This window comes from Microtus pennsylvanicus, chromosome 10, assembly GCF_037038515.1.
Source record: "Microtus pennsylvanicus isolate mMicPen1 chromosome 10, mMicPen1.hap1, whole genome shotgun sequence".
NCBI classification, from domain to species: domain Eukaryota; kingdom Metazoa; phylum Chordata; class Mammalia; order Rodentia; family Cricetidae; genus Microtus; species Microtus pennsylvanicus.
The window spans coordinates 49,860,173-49,884,400 of record NC_134588.1 but is presented as its reverse complement, the minus strand read 5'-3'; the positions used below and the strand labels follow the sequence as shown (position 1 = coordinate 49,884,400).

The 24,228-nt window shown below is 38.5% G+C and overlaps 1 protein-coding gene across 7 annotated transcripts in view; it reads left to right on the top strand.

Annotated features, from left to right (window-relative positions):
- Positions 1–24,228, top strand: part of Ralgps2 (Ral GEF with PH domain and SH3 binding motif 2) — a 146,019-nt gene that overhangs the window by 59,983 nt on the left and 61,808 nt on the right. For all 7 annotated transcript variants that reach the window (XM_075988333.1, XM_075988331.1, XM_075988337.1 and 4 more), the window contains 4 exons: positions 2,160–2,243; positions 6,308–6,397; positions 8,831–8,923; positions 14,999–15,125. In XM_075988333.1, the coding sequence (XP_075844448.1) occupies positions 2,160–2,243; positions 6,308–6,397; positions 8,831–8,923; positions 14,999–15,125 (394 nt within the window). The remainder of the gene's footprint in view (positions 1–2,159; positions 2,244–6,307; positions 6,398–8,830; positions 8,924–14,998; positions 15,126–24,228) is intronic.

The following is a 24,228-nucleotide window of genomic DNA, read 5'->3' as shown; positions in this document are numbered from 1 at the left end:
ACAAGTCCACCCATTGTCAGCTTGACACAAATTACACCTTCTTATATCATGCTTAATTTCCAAATAAAATAATTACACCTAATATGATAGAGCTGTCCCACATACAAATGCAGATAGATACATTTTAAATTTATAATAGGTGGTAATGTGCTTTGATGAACATTCTTTTAGTATCTCAGAAATTAAATATAATAGCCACTGATACTCTCCTAATTGATGTTATAAATATGGTAAATCAAGGAAAATACACAAATATCTGCACAAACACAAAACATGACACAAATATGACCTGTATAATAACTTTTCTCATCTAAGAGTACTGATTACATCTTTTTCTTTCTCAGATTTATTTTGTTGTCTACCCAAACGGTTCTTTTCCTTTTTTCATGTGGGTCTTTTCTTTGATGCCTTTTGCTGTATTATAGAAACCCTCTGATTGACTTGAAATCTGTGGACAGAAATTTGCCTTTAAATTCAAAGGAATTCAGTTCTATTAGCATACACTTATCAGTATTTTTATTTTTTTTTAATATTTATTTATTTATTATGCATACAATATTCTGTCTGTGTGTATGTCTGCAGGCCAGAAGAGGGCACCAGACCTCATTACAGATGGTTGTGAGCCACCATGTGGTTGCTGGGAATTGAACTCAGGACCTCTGGAAGAGCAGGCAATGCTCTTAACCACTGAGCCATCTCTCCAGCCCCCACTTATCAGTATTTTTAAAAGGTGGCATACATTAGCCATGTGTATGTGCTTCATTAACATTCAGTAAGATATGGAGGTAGTAATCCTAATTTTGAAGCAGTGAGGAAGAAGTGATACTTTTAAACTATCTCTACCAGTTGTAAAGTGATTAAAAAAAAGTCATTTCTTTTGTATCACTTTGCAACCACCATTTATAATTATAAATGGCTCACTTATTTTATTTTTTAGTTTATTTGGATGGATGTTTTGCCTGAATCCACATCTTTATACAACTTGAGTGCCTGGTGCCCACACAGGCCAGAAGAGGGCAGTGGATCCCCTGGAACTGGATTTACAGATGGTTCCGAGCAACCATATGTGTGCTGGTTATCAAACTTAGATCCTCTTTAAGACCAGCAGGTGTTCCTAACTGTTGAGTTATCTCTCCAGGCCAGATTGACTCATTTCAAGTAGAGGGCACTAGTGTAATTTTTTTTTTAAATGAAAGTTTAATATAAGATCTTGAGCCATTTGAATTCTATTCTTAAATCTTTGGTGTTCTCATGGTCTTTTTTTTTTTCATGGTCTTTTTTTTATTAGAGGTATCTTCAAATATCTGAAGTCAACAACTGTCCGGTCAAAGAATGAGATGTATAAAAAGCTAAATTGTGGGTTTGAGAGTTGTGTCAGAAGACCTTACATTGGATCCTCTGCACCCCTGTAAAATATCAGACCAGTAGCAGCTGTCTGTGAACCTCAGCACTTACTGGGTTATGGGAAGAGGGACAGGTGGGACCTGGGGCTGGGGATGGCTGGCTGAGGCCAAACCAGTCTGGCTAAAATGGGAGCTCCAGGCTCACTGAGAGACTGTCTCAAAAAGTGAGATGGAGAATGATTGAAAAAGACATCCAGTGTTAGCAGACCCATAAACATGTGAACATATATACACCACACCATACGTGGATAAAAAGAAAGAAAAAGCTAGTTGTGGAGCTCTGAATGATTGAATGGGTTTGATTATGTGTTATGGGATATTCAACTTTAATTATCTCTCAGAGAACATTCCTTCATACTCTGCCTATGAAATTTAAGTTTGCCTATAATCTTTTTTTTTTTTTTTTTTTGAGACAGGGTTTCTCTGTAGTTTTTAGTGCCTGCCCTGGAACTAGCTCTTGTTCACCAGGCTGGCCTCGAACTCAGAGATCCACCTGCTTCTCCCCCCCCCCCCAAGTGCTGAGATTAAAGGCGAGTGCCATCACCACCCAGCTGCCTATAATCTTTTAGACAATAGTTTTATGCATATAATCTAATAACATTTGTTTTTAGTTTTTACAGAATAATTAATATTGTTAGACATTCTTATTGGCTATTCCAGAAGAGAACACATGCAGACTTTAAGTTCCCTAATATGATAAAAACTGAGCTATTTCTTACAGTTAATTTATACTTAATTTTTATTTTAATCTTCTAGGAACTCTCAAGTTGTGGATGGAATAAAAAAGAAAAATATAGTTCTGCACCGAATGCAGTTGCTTTCACGAGAAGATTTAATCATGTGAGTTGTGCTTATGGGTGAAGAGAGGGGTGGCTGTGCCTGATTTCTGTACCCTGTGGGAGCCAGAGAGTAGCATCTAGTGTCTCCTCATACTGAACGTCATCATCGCCACCCCATTTTTAAGACAACCTCTCACTAAACTTGAAGCATATGGATTGACTGTACTGGCTGACCAACAAACCCCTAGATCCTCCTGTCTCTGAGACCCTGCCACCCCTACTCCAGCTCTGCCTACTAAGCTTTTTACATGAATGCTTGAGGTGCAGACTCAGGTCTTCTTGTTTGTGTGGCAAAGCACTTTACCCACTGAGTCGTCATCTTGGCCCTTCATTTGTTTGTTTGTTTGAGGCAGGGTTTTGTGTTGTTTAGTCTAATTCTACTTGCTGTATAGCTGAAGATGACTTTGAATTCCTCATCCTCCTGCTTCTGCCTCTTGAGTGCTAGGATTGTAGACATGCCTAGGTTCGTTTTTTATTTTTAATATTTGTTTGTTTGTTTGTTTGTTTTGTCGAGACAGAGTTTCTCTGTGTAGTCCTGGCTGTCCTAGAACTCACTCTGTAGACTATACTGGCCTTGAATTCAGAAATCCTCCTGCCTCTGCCTCCTGGGTGCTGGGATCAAAGGTGTACACCAACTACACCCAGCTCTCAGTTTTCATTTTTCTAACTTCATAATTTTCATAGATTTGTCAGAAATAATCATATTTATATAAGCAAATTGTATGGTTTGCTTTTTATCTTTGAAAATGTGCCATGGCATATTGTACAAGTTCTCCTGTGGCCTTTTTCATTACATTCATGTGGTGTGGGCAGCTCCAGTTTATTTAATCACTGATTTTGAGTGCTTCCTTAGCTAAATCCATTTGTGCTCTTGATGACAGGGCATTTTCTGAATGTTTGCCTCTGCGAAGAGGTTGCTGTGAGTACTGGGTCTCTGGCTCCACGAGTGAGGATGCTCCTGACGGTGACTTCTAGCTGCCCCTACCTTCAGTTCTTGTGTTTTAACACCTAAATTTGAATCCTTACCACTAGGTCTTTCTGGTTTTTAAACTTTGGTGTTGCGTTTTTGTTTTTCAAGACAGAGATTTCTCTTTGTAGCCCTGGCTGTCCTGGAACTCACTCTGTAGACCAGACTGGCCAAGAGCCCACCCCTATTTGAGGTCGTTAGAAGGTGGATTCTCATTTCATCATTTTTATTCACAGTTTGGAATTCCTGGTATGATGCTTTGATTGAGGATGACACTCCAAGGTCCATATGTTTGAATGCTTGGTCTCCTGTTAACAGATCTGTTCGGGAAGAATTATAAAATGTGGCCTTGTGATAGGGAGTGTGTCACTGGGGGTAGGTTTTGAGATTTCAAAAATACACACCAGGCCCACTGTGTGTTTCTGCCTGCTGCCTGAAGATCAGGATGTAAAGCTCTCAGCTGCTGCTTAGCACCGTGCCTGCCTGCTTCCTGCCTTGATAATGGACTAACCCTCTAAAACTATAAGCAAGCCCCAATGCTTCAAAGTCTTGGTCATGGTGTTCTCTTCACAGCAGTAAAACAGTGACTAAGAAACTTGGGGCTGGTGGGTTTACCTAGATACCCATCTTCAAGGAAGCACAAAAGATCCTGAGGTCATCATCATTTAGTAGTTGTAAAGACTTGGTGTTCCATCATCTTCAGAGAGTAACCAAGTAGTTTTCTGTTTCTGTCTTGTCCCCTTCTCCCCCTTGGTTGTCACACCATCCCATTTTTAGCCAGTAGGTGATGTTACAGCTATCTCATTGAAATCTCAGGAATTCACTGATACTTTAGGTTCTCGGGACTGCTTTTTCCTTTGTCTCTTTTGTAATATATCTGCATGTCCTTTCTCCTGGACTCTTAGGTCTAGTGTTCTAGAAACACAGACCTGTAGTCTAATCCCTTGCTTTATCCTGTGTATCAAACCACAGTCTTAAAAACAGTAATAGCTGAATATTCCTAGTCTGAAAGTCCAAGCCTGAAGTGCTCAAAATCGCAGTCCTGTGACACCATGAGCTGACTTGTCCCTGACTTCATGTGACAGGTCACTGTGACACCATGAGCTGACTTGTCCCTGACTTCATGTGATAGGTCACTGTGACACCATGAGCTGACTTGTCCCTGACTTCATGTGACAGGTCACAGGAAGCTGTAGGTGCATTTCACACCTGTTGATAAAATTGCCTTTTAGCTCTGTGTAGAAGGTGCATATGAAACCTAAGCAAATTTAGTTTTTAGACTTGGGTCTCATTTCCAAGACATGTTGTGTTTACACAAATACTCCAAAAACCTAAACAGTTATTTTGAGTAAGGTATATTCAGCCTGTACTTACAGGCAGCCACCACCGTGACTGGAAACAGTAGGTTTGCAGGCGCTCTCTCTGTCCCCATTGTCTCTGTGCTGTCTGTGTTGGCCTTGTGGGGCGCTCTCTGTATTTTAGTTCTGTGAATAAGTGTGTAGAGCTTACACTGATGTTGATGCCTATTGTCATTTTTATTGTCCAAAACTTGCTCTCAGGTAGCTCATTGGACAGTACTGCCTCGGTTCAGGCATGAAAGCAAGCTTGCTTGTGTTCTTTATAGGTAAAAACAGGCTTTATTGGATAAAAGATCCTTGATTCCATTTTCTTTGATTATTTTTTTCCTATTTAGAGTGTTCATGGCTATTGGAAAGTTGGATGATAATCTTTTTCTTTAAAAATAGTTTTCTCTTTTTGTTTAGATAACCATAGGTGTTTTTTTAAGTCTAATTGTGTCAAACTATTTTTTAGCCCTGGTTATTCTGTCAGTATCTTCAAAAATGATCAGCTTAAATCAGCTAATTTTAGTCTTTTTAGCATGGTGTCTCTGTGAGCTTGGACGTCTCAGGACTTAGCTCAGGATCTCCAAGGAGAATATCCCAGCAATCAAGGCAGACACTGTGTGGTCTATTCAGACTTCACTCTGGAAGTCGGAACCAACTTATCTAATAATCTTTTCTTGAAAGCTGCCTAGTTCATCAAGGGGTGTGATGGACATCACAACTTTTGATGAAAATGACAATTTGGATTTTAAAAATCGTATTTATCTTAAACTGTGTCTAATATGAAATTTAATTAAGTCATTGATGATGGAGCTTAGATTTGAATTAATTACTTATATTTGTTCTTAATTTTACTATCAGTGTTACAAGTTCTATTTAAATATTTAAATAGATATAATAACTCTAAAATATGTAATTTTATGTTAACATAAATTCACAAAATGCATGTAATTACACGCACACATGTTTACAACTTTTTACAGGTGGAAATTCCAAGAAAAATCTAAAATATTTCTCCTTTTTTCAAGTGAAGAAATAACAGGCTGTGAAATCATGACCCTTTCACTAGACTTCCGCCCAGATTAAAATCTGAACCAGCTCTAAATACTTAGGTTCTATTTTTGCAGTACATGAATTGAAATGAGTATTTGTATAATTTTGTGTGTGTATATTCATGTTTGAGTGCATGCATGGTGTCATGTATACCTAAAGGTCAGAGGACAATCCAGAGTTGATTCTCCATTTTCACCATGAGTTCTGGGGATCAAACTCAGGATACCATTCTTTCAGTGGAAGCTTTTTTTTACCTGCTGAACCATCTTGCCAGCGTCTGATTTTTTTTTTTTTTAATTAGTGCTTCATTGAAATAGAAGGTACCACAAAACTTTTTTTTTTTTTTTTTTTTTTTTTGGTTTTTTGAGACAGGGTTTCTCTGTAGCTTTGGAGCCTGTCCTGGAACTAGCTCTTGTAGACCAGGCTGTCCTCGAACTCCCAGAGATCCGCCTGCCTCTGCCTCCCGAGTGCTGGGATTAAAGGTGTTCGCCACCACCGCCCGGCTCCACAAAACTTTTTAAATGAGGTCTTTATTAGATATTTCATGGTGTTTCCTTTTAGTCATAAGAAAACCATAGTCATGAGCAATAAAAAGTGTGTTTTAAAAGTAATTATAGGAAATACACCAAGTAGCATTTAATGTTAATTTTAATCTTGATAAATCTTGCCCTTTGGTTATTTTTTAGTTGTTTTCTTTTTCAGGTAAGCTTTTGGGTTGTTAGAGAAATTCTGCACGCTCAGACGTTGAAAATAAGAGCAGAAGTTCTGAGCCACTATATTAAAACTGCTAAGGTAAGCACGGCGTGTCTTTAGCTCACCCATTTGGAAGTTTTAAGTGACTGTTGATTGATTCTAGAAAATAAGGGGGTTGAGTACACTGAATACCTCTTTTCTCTGCCTTTTCCTTTATTCATGGTCACTCTCATTGTTATAGACGGGTTAGTGTACGGTAAATGGCAGTACTTGTGAAATAGTAGACTATGTTGAAGGTGATGAAGAAAGCCATGTAGGATCAAGTTGGAGAATACATAGTAATTTTCTATTAGTTTTTTTGTTTTGTTTGTTTGTTTTTATTTATTTTCAATCATGAAATAAACTGCCCACCTATGCAGAAAATAAGAGTTTGCCGGCGGAAGAGATGGCTTGTTCTTCTTCCAGAGGACCCAGGTGCACTTGTAGCACCTGTTGGTGACCTGATGCCTCCTTCTGACTTCCATGGGCACCAGGCACTTGAGTGGTACACAGTCACACAATAAAATGAAAACACATAAATCCTAAGAAAAGGCTTTATTTTTAAAACAATTTTGTAGCAGACCATGCTGACCTTGAACTCAGGTCCCCTACCTCTGACTCCTAAGTACTAAAATTACAGGTATGAGCTGCCATGCCCTCCTGGACTTTAGTTTAAATGAATAGTAGATATGATGTTACCAAGTGCCCTGAAGAGATACCGAGAGGCAGAGATAATAATACAGTTGGAAAAGCAGCATGGATTTCAAGGGTAGTTGGAATTCTGGAGAGAGCAGCAGGTTTTCCACAGAAAGATACTGAGATGAACCTGTAACAACTCCAAATTTATGTTAACTTTGCTAAGTGCCACGGTACATCCATGTTCATTCTTCATGATTCTTAGAACAAACAGGTCTTATCTCACCTGTGGATTGAAAGATGGTGGAATAAAATAGGGGTGTTCTGCTTGTTATTTAAATTGGAATTCCTTTTGTATTTCCTGAACACATGGAAACGATCCTATTCTAACATTCTGTGGCACTAGGTGGCAGGATTAGCCTTCCACGTATGTGAGATTTTACAGAAATATTACAGGAATTTTTAAAAAACATTCTGTGTGAAAAGTCAGGTAAGTACTAGTTTTTAACTAAAAAAGTTACAACTTTTCTCATAGATTCTGAATTTCTATTTTTTCTGATGTCTTTGGTAGATGTTTTTTTAAATTTGTATTTTTTATCCATACAGTTTACCATTTTTCTTACCAAATAATTTAATTTCTGTCCATACTCCAACTTATATTTGACAGCTTTTGATTTTATTACAAGCCCCAATTCCCCATTGTTTCTCTTACTACTGTTAAGTCACAGTTCTGACGCTCTGCCTTTGGTATTTAGCTTATTGGTCTTTCCCTTTAATACCTGTTTCAGTCAGTATTCTTTAGAGAAACATAACCATCAGCATTCTGTATAAACATGTAGAAAGATTCAAATACAAAATGTATGACAAGATGCAGGACATTGACTCACATTAGTGATGAAGCTTGCAGTCCGAAAATATTAGGACATGCCCACAAGCACAGCAGATTCAGGCAAGAGTGGAGGCGGAAGTTCAAAATGCAATTTTCTTTCCTTTTAGGTCCTCTGCATGTTTTAGCATATATCAAATTTAAGGTGGTATTTAGTCCCAAATAAATGTTTAATGTACACTTATTTAATGACTAGATTATATAATCTCCTGTGAAGGTTTATATCCTGTTTCATGTTTGCTGTTTTGTTTTTATTTGCTTCCTTTGGATTGTCCATTAAATGTCTACCATAGGGCTTATCTAGTTGCTTGGGACAACTGTAAAATGACTTATTTTTAGATCCCACTTTTAGGGTAGAAGTATGACAAATTCTGAGAAATTAGCAAATGCAAAGTGGGTTTCTTGGGAAATTAATGGACCTTACTGTTTGGTGTGTGCATACTGTATGAGTAGAATCCCAGAATGGATTAGAAACAAAGGATTTAGGCTCTTGGACAAGAGAAGGTAGGATATGGAAGGGAGCACTGAAGACAGTGAGTTTGAACTCTGGCTCTGGGATAGCAGGAACACTGGGCAGGAAACCAACCTACGGAGACCCTTTTTTGACTTTACCACAAAGCAGACAATCAGTAAGACTGCACTGCAAAGGATGCAGCTGCTGCCAGAGCCTGGGCATGGCCCTTGTGGACACGCCAGTTAACTTGACAACAGCCCGTAACTTCAGCTTTGAAAGTATATTGCCCATTTAGAGCTGGATTTATTCCCAGAGCGTGGGTTGAAAATGCCAAGGTAGAACATGGACAATATATTGTGGGCCAAAAATAATTTTCTGGGTTCCCTAGTAGACAGTTTTCAACAATGACATTAGTAAATACTGGTATTCTACCAACTGCCTAAATTGAGTTAATACGTATTTTCCTACATTTATTTTCTTTAAAAAAATACTTCTCCCCTTTTTCTTAAATCTTCAGAAACTGTATGAGCTTAATAACCTTCATGCACTTATGGCTGTGGTTTCCGGCTTACAGAGTGCGCCGATTTTCAGGTTGACTAAGACATGGGCGGTGAGTAACCCTCTGCAGTTTAATGAAGCATTAGACTTCTGTGCAAAGTAAAGATTTTATTAGTTTCTTTTGTCAGTCTTAGTAGGATGAATATTATGGTAATAGAGTCTTAAATGTCTTGCACTTTGTTGTTCGAAACCTACATTTAAGACTCCATAAGCATTGCACTGAGCTTATAAGGGAATTTGTGGGTAGACTGAGGCCGATGCTTGGGTTTTGCACTTGAGAGAATTGTTTTGAATACCTCTTAAGGGTATCTGAGGACATCCCTTGTCATACTCTCCTGATAATTTGCATTTAGCAGTGTACATTTTACACTTTTGGTAAGTTTGAAGAGCTGAATCACAACCTTTAAAATTTTTCATTAATACCAGCTTCTATTATTTTTAGCCATAAACCTTAAGAGCTGTAGAAAAATCTCGTGGGAAACATGGAATTATATGATACTGCTCATGTTCTGTTATAACAGTCATCATATTGGGTCCTGTTACTTTAACAAGATTAGGATGTGATTTTTGCCATTTGCCAGTGTTTATATCTTTATCTTTGAGTACTCAGTCTTTCTAGGTTGTCTTACTTCCCTTTTCTTTCCACACTAAGGCCTCCCACAAGCACTGTGTCACTGAGCTACTTCCCCAGACCACTTTTTATTGTTTTTACTTTTTGAGTCAATGTCTTGTCACTCAGGATGGCCTTTACCTTGGGGTCTTCCTGCCTTATCCTATCAAGTAGCTGGAATTACAAGCCTGTCATACAACCCTCTGTGCAGGGGTGGGCGTGTGTATGTCTGTGTCTGTCTGTGTGTCTATGTCTGTAGCAAAGGATTATAAAAAATGCTAAAGTATTGTGTGTGTGCACATGCTCGTTTGCTGACGTTCATGTGTTAATGCATGTGTATTCAGAAACCGAGGACAACCTCAGTGCTGCTCCTCAGAAGCTGTCTGCCTTCTCTTTTGAGACAAACTTTCATTGGCCTGGAGCCCACCAGTTAAGCTGTGTAGGCCGCCTGATGCTCCAGGGATTCCTTTGTCTCCACCCCACCCCCAGGACTGGGATTTGTTTTCCACAAGCACTTTACTAAAGGATCTTTCTCCCCAGGCCTCTCACTTTGTTCATAGGAAATCAAGAAAATGCTGCTCTTGCTTTTCCTGGTGTATAAGGGATAGGTTTATATGAAAGCTGTAGCGTTTCTATATTGGAAAATTATTAGTGTGGAAGAGCGTGCAATCTTTATTCTTATGTTATACCAGGTGAAGGATTTTCCTATTTTAAAAATGTATTTTAATTATGATGGTCTCACTCTTTAAAGTCTGAATTTCATGGAGGGGGCTGGAAATGACCATAAGTACACAGTTAGGAGTTCTGTCTTTAAAATTCCAGAGAACGGCATTATACTTTGGTTTATGTTGTGATTTAGAAGTGAGATATACTTCCTTCAAATTTTTATATTTCTTGAAAATATTTTTGTTTACCCTCTCTAGTTCTGTGAAAACAAGGGTTTTTTTTTTTTTTTTGGTAACAGTTCTACTAATCTATAATAAACTTAATAAATTTTAAAAATTTCATTTAAGTGATTGATAAAGATCCCATCCTTACACATCTGATAGTCTACTGGAGAAAGATAATCTGTAAAAAAATGAATTATATAGTAACAAACATGAGAAGAAAAGTATGATGAAAAGGAAAATAAGGCAGCATTTTTTTTTTAGCAATATGAGAAGTGGGTGTCTTATAGACACATAGAGGGTGTATCTGGATACAAATGCCAGGGAATTGGTAGATTGGGTGGTGGGAGTCTATAAAGGCTTCTCTGGCTGCCTTAATTTCTTTAGAAACAAAGTCTTTAGTTGAGAATTTTGAAAGAAAGCTTTGAATCTTTGAAGAAGGACAGACATGTCATCCAGGAGATTATGTCTAAGGAGGCATGAAAGGTCCCTGGGCTTTATAAAGAATATTTGGGGTCATGAATTTTAAGTAAAAGCAACCAACAATTCCATCTTGCTAGGCTCAGTGTAAGTGTGGTATGCTGGCGAGAGTTGCACTTATCCAAATGAGGTTTTTTTAGTCACGTTTGTACTAGAGAGATCTAGAGCAGCACGAGAGGGAGTTGTCTTATTCAAAGTTCAGGAAACTAAGCCAGCAAATAAAGGTGAGAAATGATAAATGGTGAAAAGGAAGTAAAACGTGACAGGGGCCATAGAGCCCAGTAAAGTGTGTGCGGCACAGTTTAAGATGACAGAGCAGTGGCTGGAAATGGCGGAGATGCAGTAACTGGAAGAGAAGTCGAAAGAGGCTGGTGAATGTTACCATGTAGAGTGTAAGCAATGAGACTCATGGTACAGGAAGCGGTGGTTTGTAGGGCCTTTTTTCCAGCGTCTAAAATCTTAAAGACAAAAGAGGAGGTTACTTGTAGGCTGTGAATGACAGTTACATAAAGTGTGACTTCTGACATACTAACACTGTTACTCGGTGTTCTTTTGTCTAACATACTAGCCATGGGTTGCTATTAACCTTAACTAACTCCAAGTCCTCAGACATACTAACTAACCTCATGGCAAGTGCTCAGGAATGTTGACTAGCAGGCATTGTTTGAACAACACAAACATCCACATCATCACACAAAGTCTACTGGACAGTGGGAATCAGTGCTAGAATGTCAGACATGCTGAAGAATTGGGGGAAGAAAATGGAATGACAAGCCTGGAGAGATTGTGAAGCTCAAAGAACAAGAATTATATCTAAGCCCAGGCTTAAATCAGAAGGTTTATAAGAAAGGAAAGATGTTTGCTGTGAAGGACCCTGAGTCGCACGAGGTATTAGATGGGAAGGTTGGGTAGAGTAGGCTGTTGCATCTGAACCTAGAGGGATAATGTAAGATCATAGATGTTTTAGTGATTAAAATCTTGAGGGTTTTGTTTGTCTGGCGTTCTTAATTGATAAAAGGAAAATGACACAAGCTTATAATATCCTATAATATAGGTAAAATATTAGGAACATTCTCCCAATATTAAAGAAAAAGATGCCATTTTCACTGTTACTGTTTGATGCGGGATACTTAACTGCCATAATAAAATAAGAAAAGGATAATTTTTTCTTTAAGAAACGAGGAAGAGGATAATTATTTAGGTTAGTTTGCTTGTCTATAAAGGAAACTTTAAATTATTTTAAAAGAAAGAAGTTATTAAAAACAATGAAAACTCCCCTAAAAATTAAACTGAATTGCCATGCAATCTGTTCCTCTTCTGGACATATGCCCAAAAGAATTGAAAGCTGAGATATAAACATACTTTTGCATAAATGTTCACAGCAGCCAAAAAGTAGAAACAGCCAGGCGTTAGTGCAGAGATGAATGGCAGATACTTGTGATGTAATACAGACATAGAGTGCATTATTATTCAGCCTACAGAGGACACTCTACAACATGTTGTACCTCGGATGAGCCTTAAAGATGCACTGTGTGGCGTCAACAGGCATAAAAGGAGAAACAGGATCTGTTTATTTGAGCCCCTAGAGTGGTCAGATTCATAGAGATGGTGGAATAGTGGTGGCCAGAAACTGGAGAGACCAGAGTGAGGAGTTACTGGATAGTGGGATAGAGTTGTTACACAGAATGGTTACCTTTTCCTGTTGCTGTGACAGCGCCTGATTTTGAAACAGCATAAGAGAGAATTTGACTCAATCCACAGATGGGGAGTGTCCATCACACAGAGCAGTTCCCCAGCTGCAGAAGTATGCAGCTAGAACTCCTATACAGCCTGCGTCAGTACCAGAAGCAAGTATAACCTTCACGGCTTAGTCCCACAACTCACTTCGTCTGGCCAAGACCTATGTCTCAAAGGTTCCACGACCTCCCCAAGTAGTACCACTTGCTGGTGACCAAGTGTTCAAAGAAATTAGCCCATGAAGGGGACATTTCAGACTTTAACCTAAAGCATGTTTTAGATTTTCAATGTCTCCTAAAGAAGCATGTAGTTTAGGTCTTTTAGGAAGTAGCGGGGCCTTGTAGTGACTGGAGTTATGTCACTGTGTAGTCTCATGTACACACATCTCTATGCTACCATGCTGAGGGAGTGGACAAGAAAAAGGAATTCTGCTCACCAGTGGTGGGGATGAGAATGGTGCAGCCATAATAGAAACTAGAACAGAAATTTAAATTAATGACGCAGCAGTTTATCTAAGTCTATTTCCAGAGGAACTGACATGCAAAGGTTAAAGATCTGTCTGCTTTTTCCGCGTTAGAAATTGTTCACCATCCCCAAGGTATAGGCTGCATTTGCATCAACATAGATGAACTTGAAGACTCTAAGCCAGAGACAGAAATATTGACTCTGATGTGTAGCATTCAAAGTTGAATTTGTAGAAGTAGAGAATAGAGTGAGCATTTTTCAAAGTAAGGGTAAATGGAAGAGGTTTGTAGTTCAGTGGGTAGACACAAAGTCTAGTTTTACAGAAAATTTGAGATATAAGGTACAAGCATAGTAACTATAGGTAATAATTTTATGTACTTAGAACTTGCTAAGAAAATCCATCCAAAATGCTTTATTAGCTTTGGACCGTATAATACATATTATGTGTGTGTATGTACGTATGTGTGTGTGTATATATATATGCATATAGATACCTTAAATACATAACATTTTAGCATTTATGCACCAGTACTACTGGGGTAAAGATGAGCTATAAAATTTATAAGAAAATTCTAGGTTTAAAAAGGCAGAATATATCTTAGGAGAAAGTGGGGTTTGAAGACATTAGCTTTTGCCTGTTGTGTAATTTGGCAACATAACAGCAGATAAATGTGTATATGTGTGACTATATCAAACTGAATAAAACCCAGAAATAGATCTTTGCTTTGGATCCCTGACATAGGACAAGGAAAGTATTTTAAATTGGTGTGTTAGTTAGGGTTTCTGTTATTTAATAAAACACCATGACCGGAAGTAACTTGGGGAGGAAAGGGTTTATTTCATCTTACAGCTCTCAGATCACACTCTATCACTGGGGGAAGGCAGGGCAGCCCAAGGCAGGAACCCGGGGCAGGCACTGGTGCAGAGGCTGTGAAGGAATGCTGCTGCTCATTTACTCTGCTTGTTTTCTTAACAACTGAGGACTGCCTGCCGCATCCCACTGCACCCACTGAGAGCTAGGTCCACCCACATCAGTCATTAATCAAGAAAATGTACCACAGACCAGAAAAGACCAGTGGGTTGGGTGTCAGACTGTTCCATTATCAGAGCCAGTCTTTGAGACCCCGAGAAACAGAAGCATGCATCTGTGTAAATAAGACGGAGAGCACTGGTACAGTCTTCCACTTGCTCTCCCTGGGACTGGCTCTCCTGTCATCTGTAATGGCACACACAAACTTTCTTGTTAACCTTACAGCAGAATTAGATGGCGATTGTGTAAGTGAAATGTTTGCATGCTGTACAGAGAGCCAGTATTGTAACATGTAGTAAAGTCAAGTCTTACTGTGTTGTGACAAAATTGTAACTTCAGAGGTTTCAAACTACACTCTTTGGAATGCTAACAGAGCAGAACAAACCTCCGGGAGCTTTCAGTTAGTATTGCGAGTACTAAATCTCTGTCTTTCACCATCCCTGGTCATTTGTAGTAATCTCCAGCGCATGTGCTGCAAACTGTCTCTGGATCTGTCAAGAAAAGTTGTTAATCACTTACAGTTGAGTGTTTCTTGGTGATTATGAAGGAATGGTTTTTAAGGAAGCAGTCAGTGAAAATGTTTGGGCATTTGAAATGAATGTATTCACATAGTTATTTTAAGTTAGAAAAAACAATAAAAAATTACTTAATTACATAAAATAGTAAGATAATATATTATAGTTTACCTCTTAGTAGGAATAGGTTCATTTGTGTGCATATAAAGGTGATTTTATAAATACTCTGTCATTAATGCATGTGCCTGATTTTGTTTTATTTATATCCTACCAAAGTAAAATTAAGGAAAGTATAACTTTAAAATTAAAATCCAGATTTGTGCTAAATACAGCTTCTGTTCAGTTCTTTGCAAAAATAAAATGGAACTTGTAAATAACTTAGGCTTTTCTGTTTGTTTTTTAGTTATTAAGTCGAAAAGACAAAACTACCTTTGAAAAATTAGAATATGTAATGAGTAAAGAAGATAACTACAAAAGACTCAGAGACTATATAAGTAGCTTAAAGATGACACCTTGCATTCCTTATCTAGGTGAGTTACATCACTGTGTGTTCGTCGTCCCTGGGGGTTGCACTTCCTGAATCATTTTTATGAAATGTAGAGTATTTTTTTTAAGAGCATGTGTAAGATTTCTAAGCTGAAAAAAATCAGGTAAAGGAATGTTTACCTTATTACCTGAAATGCTTTTCATGTTTAATTAACCCTCTGTTCTCAGGTTTTCCATAGATTATAACGTTAACTTAGAAATGGGCCATGGTAAATGATATGTTTTAGCTATTTAGTAATGCTTTTTTATTTGTTTGTTTTTGAGACAGGATTTTTCTGTAGCTTTGGAGCCTGTCCTAGAACTAGCTCTTGTAGACCAGGCTGGCCTCGAACTCAGAGATCCACATGCCTCTCTCTGTCTCTTGAGTGCTGGGATTAAAGGCATGTGCCACCACCACCCAGCAGTAATGCTTTTAATGACTGGGAAAAAAAAACAAACTTGTAGTGATTTTTTAATATTCTAATTGAAGACAGTGGCCCAAGCTCTTATGTAATGGACAGCTGGTTTGAATTTTAGAGTGGTTTCATTTAATTATCAGTATTACTGTTTGCCTATAATTTAATTGTTTAAGTGTGGAAGTTAAGGTTAGGGCATGACAGTTTTGTATTTTATTATTTGGTTAAATACTTAAATCTTTATATAAAATATCTTACAGTATTAATTAGTTCCAAAAGCTATTTTAATAACTTTATAGATTTTTTCAATATAATATGAATAATGCTTTGTTGACTGTCGAGTTTTTAAAGGCCCTAAATAAGCTATCCTTCTAAATTCATGTGTAAATTAAATATACAGGAAGCGCTGTAGGTGATAGGTATCTGAGGTCATCAGAACAAGCTGGTTTGACTCTGTAGGGATTCATTGTGGATAAGCATTTGTTTCTCGTGTAGGAATTCATTGTGGATAAGCATTTGTTTCTCGTGTAGGAATTCATTGTGGATAAGCATTTGTTTCTCGTGTAGGGATTCATTGTGGATAAGCATTTGTTTCTCGTCTTTCTGCCCGTCTGCTCGCGACCGTTTAAGTGGAGTTAAAGAGAACGATTTCTAAGACTAATCACACGTGTGCTATTTGTTTCAGATATTTTAGTGTCACCTTTTAAGCTACTGTATTATTAGTGGCTAAAAGACAAACCCAGAGGCTGATACGTACACCTCCTCTGCTGTAGAGTGCATCAGTCTGAGTTCACAGAGAAAACTTAACTAATAGCATCATCGGGCGTCTTAGGACTCCTGTGGTGAGATATATTCACACCCTGTTGAAGGCATAGTATCCTAAAGTGTAGTGTAGGTAATGGCCACTCCAATGGTCCGTCCGTCTGTCTTTCTTTTCTTTTCTTTCCTTCCTTCCTTCCTTCCTTTTTTTTTCTTTTTTAGATTGTAGCTTAGCTGTGCTCATATTTAGAAATGTAATTTGGGGAACTGTTGTCCTTGTGTTCTGTAAAAACACAAATAAGCCTTTTGTTGTATAGGCTCATTGACCAAGAATTGGTGATCCTTGGTTCTAAAAGGGCTTTTCAGTGCTTAGCTTTCAATCAGTTTATTTCAGTCTTCTATGCTTAGATTCTAATCTATTTCCTTTTGAGTCAAGTGATGTCCTTACTCCACCTTCTTCAAAATTGAGAACCAAGCATGTACAAATGGAAATCTATCTGACTTTCAGTACTCTAAGAGCTCAGTTATAAAATATCCACAGTCTAATGGCTCTATCTAGTGCGTTCCAATCATACCTGCTAAACTCTCTAATTCAGAATTTCCCGATTCTATGACTGCCTTCTCACTGAATTGCTTTTCTATATTAAATGCCATAATTTGTTATCTTCTTGAGAAAATTAATTTTTTAATTAAGAATGAGAAAATGAGAAATGAATTCTAATGCTATGATTTCTAGTTCAGGGATCTTTGTGTTACATTGTTTCATAGAGGAAACTTGGTGCAGAAGTTTAAGCTGTGTGTGTGCATATGCACATAGCCGTATGCATTTGTGTGTGCACAGAGCCATATGCACTTGTGTGTGCACAGAGCCATATGTATTTGTGTGTGCACAGAGCCGTGCATGTTTATGAGCCTCTGTGTAAATACAGAGAAGAAGGAAAGTGTTGGGAAGAATTTGCAAAGGTTTTCTGTTGGAGACTGCCCCTTCTCTCCCAGCCTTGGAGCCTGAAGCAGACAAGGCAAAACTCTGGTGCAAGATGTTAACTTATAGAAAATACCAGAACCATCATCTTTACATTCTAGTTGGTCTCCAATGACCTAGGCTCCCTTTCTTTTTATGTTGTTGTGTCTTGGAGTCTTAGTTTTCACTGTCACCATTTACTTAGGAGAAAGAGCCCTGCTGTCACTTCTGTTGCTCAGCACACTGTCATTTCCCTCTTCACCTACTTGGCAGGGTCCCTTGCTTGTGTCCCATGTGGTGTCCCATGCGGTGTCTCAACTTATATCCCATGCTTGTGTCCCATGTGGTGTCCCATTCAGTGTCCCATGCGGTGTCTCATGCTTGTGTCCCATTCTCAGACATCTTCTTTACTTTGTGATTAAGGTGCTAGTTACTCTGCTCTTGGCAATTGCTCTTGTCTCACCCTCTAAACTTCTGGGTTTTGTTTCATTGGCTGCTCTTTCTTTTAAATATGTAATCATTTAAATTTGTCAATTTACTTTTTTGCACTGTACTCTGAATATAGTGGAGTGATCTTACTCAGGTTTGACATACAGTATTTGATAACCTCAGCTCTGGACTGGGCCTGTATGTCTGTCTACTTAATTTTTATAAACTGAAATATCAAATCAATTGACTTGAGATACTTACTGACTTCTAGTTGAACATGTGCTTACATGAGCTCTTTCCTCTTCCTGCAAATCTAATCCCTATCTCATCTTCTATTTTAGTTCATCACTAATCTTATCTGTATCCCCTTATATACCTTGGAATGTTATAAAAGTAAGCACTTGAGTAGATATTTTGTTTTGTTGAGACAGGTCTCACCATGTTTCTCTGGCTGGCCTGGAACCCACAGAGATCTCTCTCTGCCTCTACTTGACTACTTGATATAAAGGTGTACACCATCACACCTGGCCAGAAGATAATTGTTTATTCAACTGATTGCACTGTCCCTTTCTGGCTTTCCCCATTTTTAGCAGTGTTGTTTACTTCTATTTGAACATAATAGTGTACTTGTATATAATATTCACATGATTCAGCTCTGCGGCCTGCAGTTTTCTTTCAGTGTCTCGACTGACACCAGCATTTACTTATCCTTGTGCTTGGTGCTAGATGCATAACAAGGAATAAGATGAACTTCGTTCCTCCCTTGTGGATTTAGTAGGCCTTGAATACAAACCTGTGGCTTGTTGATCTCCTCCCCATCCTCTGTTTATCATGTAACGTAGGAAAACAAGATGTATGTATCTTAATAGCTAAAAGTGAAAAGGAACTTGGATATTGTGATACATTCATATAATCTCAGCGGTTGGGAAGTGGAGACAGGAGAATCATGAGTTTGAAGCTAGTTTAGGTTATAGATTAAAGTCTGCCTCTAAAAAAATAAGGACTTGGGTATTGCCAAAGAATTTAAGATGATTCTGTTGAGGCCATATATTTCAACAGCTACTTTTTTTTTTTAATGTGTTGGTAGTCCTCGCGTGGTTCATCCTTACTCTGTTCTGGGAAGAACGTCTATTCTAGAACGAGAAGATACGGACCATTTGGCACGAATACTTGGTAGACTTGACAAATTAAACTAGCCACATAATTAATTATGACTTGGTTTAGTTTCCAGCTTGAAAATTGTCCTTTTCCTGAACTGAAAGTTTTGTTTAGCAGCGACCTTTTTGAGTAAACTTAATCTGTTAAAACGTGTGCTTTTCTTTTTAAGTTTATTTGTGTGTGTGCACGTGTGCACATGCTGCTTGAGTATATATGCATATATGTGTGGAATGATGTCATATCCCTTGGGGCTAGAGTTACAGACATTTTTGGATGCCCAGCTTGTCACGTAGATGCTGGCATTCAAACTTCCATCCTCAGAATTGCACAGCAAACACTCGAGCCGCCTTAACCACTAAGCCACCTCTCCAGCCTTTATACTGAGAAAATTTATTTATCCTTGAGAAAATATAATGTAACCCTCAGATGATTTATTGACTACTTAGTTAGCATTATAAACAAATGGTTCATTTTTTTCATTTCTGATACTTATTATTGAAATATGTTGAAGAAGGAAGATTTGTTGCTAATTTACATCTAATCCTGGCTACTTCATATTTTGTTTTCATCTGAAATTAATTAGGTCTTGAGTTTTTAGAATTTAACTTTCCTTGATTTTAGAATCCTTTTCTGTTCGTGTGAAACTAGAACAGTTTCTAAAACCACGAACTCTTACAAGACACTATGCATTTAATGACAAAACACTGTGCATTTGATTACAAAACACTGTACATTTGATGACAAGACACTGTGCATTTAATGACAACACATTGTGCATATGATAAGACACTGTGCATTTAATAACAACACATTGTGCATATGATGACAAGACATTGTACACTTGATGACAAGACACTGCATTTGATGACAAGACACTGCATTTGATGACATGACACTGCATTTGATGACAAGACACTGTACACTTGATGACAAGACACTGTACACTTGATGACAAGACACTGCACTTGACGACGTGACACTGCATTTGATGACAAGACACTGCATTTGATGACAAGACACTGTACACTTGATGACAAGACACTGTACACTTGATGACAAGACACTGCACTTGACGACATGACACTGCATTTGATGACAAGACACTGTACACTTGATGACAAGACACTGTACACTTGATGACAAGACACTGTACACTTGATGACAAGACACTGTACACTTGATGACAAGACACTGCACTTGACGACATGACACTGCATTTGATGACAAGACACTGTACACTTGATGACAAGACACTGTACACTTGATGACAAGACACTGTACACTTGATGACAAGACACTGCACTTGACGACAAGACACTGCACTTGATGACAAGACACTGCACTTGACGACGTGACACTGCATTTGATGACAAGACACTGCATTTGATGACAAGACACTGTGCATTTGATGGACAGAACTCAGCTGAAGATGTTTGAAAGCTAATGCTCACTTTTCATGTTTTCTTTCTCCCTTTTGTCTGTAGATGTTCTCAGAGAAAGGATGTTATCAGCCGAAGGATCTGTAGTGCATAGAAAAAGGGTAACCTTTCATAATTGATAGTGTTTTCAGTGCTGTCTGTGGCCCAGCAGACATAGTCCTGTCACGCAGTCCTGACAGCCAGTTCACTCTGCAGAACCCATGTCAAGGTGGAAAAGAGAACCACATCCTGACTTCTACAGTCATGTATGACATACGTCCACACACATACACACCATGCACACACACTAGTAATGCATTTTTAAACCTACAAACCATTAAAAATTTGCAATCAAAACCAACCATTCATTGTAAAGACTTTTCTAAAGGGATGTTAGAGATTTATATATTAGTGCGATTCTTCCATATTGCCAAAAGTATCAGTAATTCAATGTAGATTGAATTTCAGGAAGTAGAAAATGCTTTCCTGGCTCTCTAATCCATCTTCTCTTGAAATGGTCCCTTTTATTGGTTTACATTCAAGACAAAAAGTGGTCAGCTTGGACAATATAGTCAAAAACTCTTAAAACAAGGATGCACTTTGTCTAGAGAGGAATAGTTTGGCCAATGTCAAGGAAAATTTTGTTGTATGTGAGTTATTGCTGTAAATCTGAAAACCATAGCAGCACTCATTTGTCCTCGTCACTGGAGAGCAGTCTTGAGGGCTGGGGTTTGGCATATAAGTTTCACTTTGTTGCAGAGGGAAGAAGAGAACATTGCTTAAAAATAATTTAATGAAACATGGTAAATACTTCTTCATGTGTATTTTTTGAACCTCATTTCTGCTTAATTCATGTAATGGGAAATGCAGTAGCACAACCAAATCAGAGTGTGTTCTGAGAGAGGCATGCTGTGAGCAGAGAGGAAGTGAGTCGTGACCCTGGAAGGGAATGCAGAGCAGACATAGTTTTGTCAACTCTCCAGGCCTTTTGCAGACATGAAGTAAACTGCCTTGATGTATTGGAGACATAGTGCCCTCAGTCTTAAAGAGACAGCTCTTTCCATGTTCTCCTTTAAATTTCAATTGAAATGACTTCGTTTCACGTGAAGTTTTTTTTTTTTTTTTTTTTTTTTAAGAGAAAAGAATGCTCTTATGACCTTTTGCAGTGCGGTATTCCATTCCCCTCCAGTCTGTGCTCTCTAAAGCACCACCCCTTTTATTTCTGTAATGCATTCCCTTTCAACCCAAATGTGTAAGCCCTTGTCTTTGGGTTTCTTTGGTGTTGTTTGGCTGGTTGGTTTGGTTTGGTTTGGGGGTTTTTAGCATAATTGAACAGATACTTGCTGGTTGCGCTAATCAAAGGATGTCTTTCTGGCCCTTTCATTTGCTCTGGAAACTTCGTTTTAGTCTCTGTTATGATACAGTACTGTGATCATGTGACATGTTTACAGCTCTTCAGGCATGCGCGCACACACACTCACTGTTTTTTTTCTGGTGCCTCAGCTGTACTTGCTCGGCTGCTGACCAGCTTACCAGCTCTGTTATTTTGACTACATATTGTATTCTAAGCAGCAGTAGGAACACACTCAGGCATTTTCTTTTGGATTCTGAGAGTGAACTCTGATGAGATGGCACCCAGCTGTGGATGTTTCCGTAGCTAATGCTGCAGTCTCCTCTTCCAATTCCTTGCATCCTCTTTGCCCTCACTCTTTTTTTTTTTTTTGTGTGGTTTTTCGAGACAGGGTTTCTCTGTGGTTTTGGAGCCTGTCCTGGAACTAGCTCTTGTAGACCAGGCTGGTCTTGAACTCACAGAGATCCGCCTGCCTCTGCCTCCCGAGTGCTGGGATTAAAGGCGTGCGCCACCACTGCCTGGCTGCCCTCACTCTTTTGAAATGGGTTGAAGGAAGGGCTCTTGTTGGTTCCCAGCTGCCCAGCTAGCTTAGACCCGAAATAATCACACAGAAACCATATTAATTAAAGCAGTGCATGGCCCATTAGCTCTAGCTTCTTATTGGCTTATGTATTAACCCATTTTTCTTAATCTGTGTATCGCCACATGGCTGTGGCTTACCAGGTAAAGTTCCCCGTGTCTGTCTCCCTGACTCTGCCCTTTTGGTTTGGTTTGGGGTTTTTAGCATGTAAATAATGCTCCTAGCATACAGCCTAACTTTCCCACCTAGTTCTGTTCTTCCCTGCCATAGGCTCAAAGTAGTTCTATATTCATTAACCAACAAAAGCAACACATAGACAGAAGGACCTCCCACACCAGAAATGCATTTAAAGTTCCACTGGTGTTCTTTTATTCTATTTTGAGAGTTAGTTATTTTAAAGACTTGTGACATAAATCACTTGAGAATTAAGTTGAATTAATATCATTCATGTGCTTGTGGTAACAACTAGCATTTAACCGTATGTTCCTGATACAATTTATGTCAGTTCTTTAATACAGAACAGTAAGAATTACTCAAATGTGTTGGATAAAGGAACCAGCAAAAGGAAGGATAGGTTGCCTGGCTACAGATAACTGCACTATAACTTTATTAGTGTTATGTATTACCTCGGTATTTTTGGACTCTGCTGGGATGGCTTGTTTGTTCATCTTTCCTGCCACTTTCTGTAGGAGCATGGCTTGCTAACAGTTAACCTCGCAGAGAACCTTGGAAAGGAGCTTGTTTTTAGACAGACTTTTGTTTTCTCATGGGTGATTCTAGCTTTGTAAGTGGAATAATTTCTTTTTCCATTTCTCATATCACTACTCAGTTAAGTGAACATAAGTGGAATTTCGCCTCAAGCTATATTGGAGTTGCAGCCATTCCTAGTGTTTATTTTTTTAATTACAAAATTTCAAGGTTTTATCTAATTTTGGAGTTCTCTAAAATCTGAAATTTTGAAACATCTCTTCAGAGAAGCCAAGTATTCTTCTGACATTGATGGCCTTCCATTGAGTGCAGGCAGAACTTAAAACTTACAGATAAACTTCATCATTTATCTTAATAATAAGAAATAGTTTAGATTTTTTTTGTTTTATTTTGTTATCCAAACCCAATCTATATATAGGCCAAAAAAGACCCTTTTCTGAGCTGGAAGGGAGTTGTAAGACAGGGTCTGGAGTTGAAGATAGGATTGTCCTGCCTCAGCCTCCTAAATGCTAGAATTGCAGATGTGTGCCTTCTACAGTCAGCTTATTAATACTGCCAGCACATTTTACCTTCTAGCAGCTAGCTTGAAGACAGGTTTATGAGAGTCCGTTCTTATTACAGATACTGCTGCCGTAATTTGGGATTTGTTTGTTGGGTTTTTCCAGCTTTTTGAGACAGGATCACCTGTAGCCTGGGTTACCTTTAAATTCGATAGGTAGCGTGGGCCAGCCTTGAATTCTTGATCCTTCCTCCTCCACCTCCTAAATGCTAAGATTAAAGTTGTGTCCCACCATGCCTAAGTTTATGATTCTTATAGCTATTGACGCCTAAACTTTTTATCACTTTTAAATTATCTGCCTGTTCTAATAGCTGAAAGAGGATAGGTCATGGGCAACTGTAAATTCCTGGTTGCAAATTTGGGTGTAGTTCAGTTGAAGACGTTTCTCGACTGCCCTACTCTGCATGCTGCCATTGACAGTGTAGAGAGTCTGCCAGTCACCTGTCTGCATCCGCTGTTTACGACAGCAGAGTCGGTCTGTTAGTAAGGCAGCTTGGAAATTCATTTGTTTCCTAGTTTTGTATGCTTACTTTCTCCTTCTGTTTTTAATTCTGTTAAAATTCTGTAGGATTTGTCTTTGGTGTCAGATTTGGGTTAAGTTAAATGCTCGTTGATGGCAAAAACTAATGCCAGTGGCGCTGGGCTTTAACTTTGGCCAGAGTGTTGATTTGCTCTGTGATACACCAGAAGCTTTGGTCTGTGGACTTACATTGTCTGAGTGGCCGTCCATGCTAGACCATTCTTCTCTGTGGACAACTTGTTGTGCTCA